Source organism: Passer montanus, unplaced genomic scaffold, assembly GCF_014805655.1.
Source record: "Passer montanus isolate IOZ18808 unplaced genomic scaffold, ASM1480565v1 scaffold20, whole genome shotgun sequence".
Taxonomy (NCBI): domain Eukaryota; kingdom Metazoa; phylum Chordata; class Aves; order Passeriformes; family Passeridae; genus Passer; species Passer montanus.
This window is the reverse complement of record NW_024366592.1, coordinates 8,217,407-8,222,336: the sequence shown is the minus strand read 5'-3', so window position 1 is coordinate 8,222,336 and position 4,930 is coordinate 8,217,407. Positions and strand designations below refer to the sequence as shown.

Sequence of the window (4,930 nt, the reverse complement as noted above, 5' to 3'; positions counted from 1 at the left end):
CGGGAGCAGCGGGGCCGCATGGCAGCAGCGGAGGGAACCCCAAAGCCCCGGGGCCCCGGGCAGCCCTCACGCCGCCGCCCCTCAGCGCTTCCCGCCGCCGGGAAAGGGCGGGAGCGAGAACGGGAGTAGCGGGGCCGCGGCACCGCCGCCCTCAGGAGCGGGGCCGGGCACCGCCCGCGGAGCCTCACGCTGCTCGACAGCTTCATCCCGCTGTGAGAACGGAGCCGTGCTTCAAATTACTATTAAAGCTGCAAGGTTTTTATCGGAAAAAATAAGAAATTTTGATGTAAATATTCATACAGACTTCTGGCTAATTTACCAAGATGTGTGAGCTTTGGTTGACTTTGAAACAGAAACGGCAGACAAAACTTTCATCGCGTTTTAGTTAATTTCAAAGCAAGCCAAGTATCTTACAATACATATGCACATACATTTTGTACATCATCCGATTACAAAAATTAATGCTTTTTGAGTACTGCTAATACAATTAAGTGAAGATACACCACCAAAAATTTCTGCTTGAAAAGATTCAGTACCCTTTCCCACATAAAACCACACTACTCCGAAATCTCGGCAAAATACAGGGCCAAACCCTGTGAAATTTAAAAACATCACAGCTTTGTATGTCAGTACAAATATTGTTTTATGAAGTGAAACACTGCTCCCCATACATTTCTACTTTGAAACAGTTTGTTACTCATTCATATAGAGGCACTTTTGCTTTTTGATTTACAATGCTTGTAAAATATTTTACCTTGATCATTTTCCTTTGATTACAACCTCTCTTTGTAATCAAGCCAAGAAATAACACCATTTCTTTTGTGCATTCTTTGGACTATATAAACAACAGATATAAAACATCTTTCAAAGAAACCATTAGATGTTGTTAGTGTGTAATTTTTTAGGAGCATACCTTTCTTTCAAATCCCAATTATACACTACAAATAGGGAGATGAACTGTCACTGTGCTTTAAACAATGTCAACAACTATAAATGTATTCTAAATTTAAATGACAAGTTACATAATTCTCCATTTTCCCCAGAAGGCTAAAAAAAGCAGTAATGACAGAAATTTGCAAAATGCTTTGGAATGCAAGATCAAGGACTTCTTACGCTGATCCCAAACAACTTTTCCTTCCAACATTTTACCTAGTTGGCAACATCCACTGCAATAAATGCAGTTACATTTATTTAGGTAACCCTTTTTATAAAAAAGGATAACGTGGCCATGAACTAAGAGTTGTAAAGTAAGATCTGTTGAAAACTGCCTATGTACAGGTGTCCTGCAATTATTTGTTGTTATTTTGCATTGTCACAGCTCCAGCAGCTTTTATACCATGAAGAGTACTGCAGAGATTCGAATGTAGGTGCATGATTTTTTTTCTTCATATCAACGTAGTTAAACAGCAAACCAGAAAAGACACGTATGAAAGAGACATTTAAAATGCTTAATCACAGCTTGAGGTAGACTGATCTCCAAAATAAAGCTCTTCTACACTTTGATTCGTTCATGACCAACTTCTTTTTGGATCCTTCTCCTTGGAAAAATCTTTCGTTTAAGTGCAATTAGCTGAGGAGAGAAAAAAAATACAATATGTATTTTATGCTGGGCTAAAGGTCCACAGCTGGTCAGCTTTTCATCCTAGACACTATCAGATCTCTACCACCCAAGGTAAATACTCAGTACTGTACTTTTTTTTCTGATTATACCACAAAGGCATTTTTTACTCCAATTCATCTATTGGATGTGCACATTTCCACCAGACTTCTCAATAATCAGAATACAAGCAGAAAGTGAAAAAGTACACCATGCCTTTATTCTGATTATTTTAAAGGTAATTTGTGTATTTAAATTATCACCCGGCTACATTCTATTTTTAAAAGATCAGCACAAAGCTGGCATCTTCAAATGGTATTTAGATTCCTAACTGTACCACTGACTTGAGTATCACCTTCCAAAACCAAGTTACTAATGGAGTTTTCTAATATATCAAAAAGGCTGAAAATCAAGGGAAAGAATCATGCAGAAGTTACAGGTGAGAAAAAAATAATAATCAAAAGCCAACCTTTCAAGAATTACACCCTCTTCATCAGACCACGGAAAGTGTTACTTAAGGCCCCAACCTGCAAAGAATTACCCATATGATTTGTTCCATTGACTCCCTCTGAGTTTAGCAGGACTAATCATGCTCAAGAAAGCCATTTTAAGCTTGCAGAAGTCAAGGGTGTTTTTTCCCTTTAGTCAGGTTCAAAACCTTTTGAATTCAGTAGGAGTCTTTGCAATCAATTACTTAGGGAAGAGATTTTGATAAGGCCTTTAAGCAACTTAAGATGCTCTTCTGGACTAATTTTTCTTCCTCTTAACTTACTATACACTTGTACCAATATCTGTGTTAACTGACCAAGAATTTCAAAAACAATTACTGAATTTGAGCATCCAAATTTAGTACACTGGTGATGGACTTTACTGTCACAATGCACCTAAGAAGGTGCCACTCTCCTTCTCCCCATATGACTCTGTTTTCAAGGAATCTCAACATGGTGACTTAAAAATTAAAGCAACCTATTCATCACTCACGTAACATCGTTACTTCTTTTATGAAGGAAAAATCCTATCTACTCTTCAAAACCTATTTAAAAATCTATCCAATGTTACCCTGAAGATTCTACAATCTGTTAAGTGTTATACATATTTGATAAGAAGACATTAACTTTACCTGTTCAGCAAAAAATGAGATGACTGTAAATAAAATAAGTGTTATTAGAACACAGTGGGTCCAGAATTTGAGCTTGTCTCTATATGCCCTCCTGGACAAAAAGAAGGAAACAGAAAAACAGCTTCATATATCATAAACGCAAATATTTAAAGAGTTTCCACAATACATGCAAAGAAAGTTGTTTTTTTTTCCAGTTTTTAAACGGTTACTAAAAAGAGGACATAGGGTCTCTCTTCACAAAGAGCCACATAGAGAGGACAAGGGGCAACAGCTACAAGTTGGACTGGGAGAGGTTTCATCTTGATATGAGGAAATCTTTCTTACAGTCAAAATAATCATTTCTGGAGCAGTCTCCCCACGGACAGGGTAGAGTCTGCATCACTGGAAGCTTCCAAGATATGACTGCTCAGAGTTCTAGATCATGGGATCTTTCAGGTTAGAAAAGACCTCAAAGATTGAGTCTAACTGTTAAGCTAACACTGCCAAGTCCTGGCCTAAACTACATCCCCAAATGCCACATCTACTTGTGGCAACCGTGATTTTGCAGTCACACTATATCCTTTTTGACCATACTGCAATTCCCTCATGTGCTACAGTTATATACCTGTAGACAGGATATTTGAGAGCTGGCAGGAGATTCATCAAAGTACCTTTTCCATGAAATGTTGGACCAGATGATCTTTCGAGGTCCCTGCCAACCTAGGCTGTCCTGTGATTCTGAAAATACTTTGATTTCCACCAGCATTTTAATCTGCCTTAACGCACCCTAGTAGAATCGTCTTTGGCTACAAACAAGACAAAATAAAGTGTCTTTTTGAAACTACAAAAAGACTTGACGGAGGGTCTCTAAAGGGAGCCAACACTGTTTCCTCCTCCAGCACAAATTTCTAAAGCTAAATGGGTTTGGCCCCTGCTCCCTCCACCATTAGTACAGCTGGTCTTGTAGCACTACAATCACGCCCACAATCCTTCTGATTCCTTCTGGAGTTCCTCCAATGCTTTCTATTTTCTTTTTAACAGCTATTTCTCGTGATTTGCTGACCAGCAACAGGTTTACTTATATTAGTCTTGTGTCATTTTTGTCACTGTATCTGTCAATGTTTTCCTTGTCTTCTCAAGTCAACTACTCCAATTTCTCCAGTTGTTATTTATGAAATGGCAAACGATAAACACACAAATTTCACATATTATACAAAAATGAGACACTCATATTTCTTTTCTGATTTTTATCCAGATGGTTATTGCTATGTGACAGATTGAAAAAAATCACTTAGAAACGCAATAGTGGTGGTTTTTTTTAAGTTTAAAGAAAGCTAGAATTCCTGTTGTATTAAAAAAAAAAAAAAAAGAACAAACCAACAGCTTTTGTTTGCAACAGGTTAGGAACAACTGATAAAATACTGATGACTATTTAAGCACTGGAAAAACCCAAATCCTGCAGACTTCATATTTTATTCAATTCAAATCTCACCACACTATTTTAACTGTTGACTCTTTCATAACAATACTGGGGGAAAACCAGTTTGTTAGTAGTATCTTAGGTAATTATATATTACTGCACTACAGGAACTTGAAAAGAACTTGTGGAACATACCATTCTTGGAGTTCATGCATGTGAAGGAAACGATTCCGATATTCTCTTGGCAGTTCAAATTGGGAAGGGATGGGAAACATGGACTCATAAAAATCTCTAAGCACTGCTTTCACTGTTTGTGCATCCTTATGATTGTGATCAATGTTGTCATTTAGGCAAACAAATTTTCTAGGAAACAAGATGACATTGTTAGAATATTTCCTTGATAATACGGGAAAGATATTGCCAAACCAATAACACAAACATAAGCCTTTAAAACAAAATTGAAACTGTATCATTTTAAAAACAGACATATTTTTTATTGTTGCATTATTTAAAATTAATTTTATTTTAATTCTAAGAGCAGTAGGATTGACAGCAAGTCAAAACCTCAGAAGAACCCAGTGACAGGCCACATTTCTAGTTATGTAATGCTGCCATCTAATGGGCACTAGAGTGTGCATCATCCCAGAGCCCACTGAACAAAGCATTACCATCTGGGTAAGGATTTTTATACTTTTGAATTATCATTCAAAAATGATAAAAAACAAAGTCAGCTTCACTGTAGGAGGGAAACATTAAATTATTAATATTTTAATGTGCATGAATTCTTTAGAGAAAATCAACATAAATATATTAG

The 4,930-nt window shown here is 37.1% G+C and overlaps 1 protein-coding gene across 3 annotated transcripts in view; it reads right to left on the bottom strand.

Annotated features, from left to right (window-relative positions):
- Positions 1-365: 365 nt before the first annotated feature.
- Positions 366-4,930, bottom strand: part of GNPTAB (N-acetylglucosamine-1-phosphate transferase subunits alpha and beta) — a 39,351-nt gene continuing 34,786 nt past the window's right edge. Inside the window, exons 19-22 of one of the 3 annotated variants that reach the window (XM_039708148.1) lie at positions 4,312-4,479; positions 2,718-2,808; positions 2,067-2,124; positions 366-1,570 (exon numbers count right to left, since the gene is read on the bottom strand). In XM_039708148.1, coding sequence (XP_039564082.1) covers positions 2,077-2,124; positions 2,718-2,808; positions 4,312-4,479 — 307 coding nt within the window. In that variant the 3' untranslated portion in view covers positions 366-1,570; positions 2,067-2,076. Of the gene's footprint in view, positions 1,571-2,066; positions 2,125-2,717; positions 2,809-4,311; positions 4,480-4,930 lie in introns of those variants that run through there. The other 2 variants (XM_039708147.1, XR_005627356.1) reach the window with 2 other exon arrangements.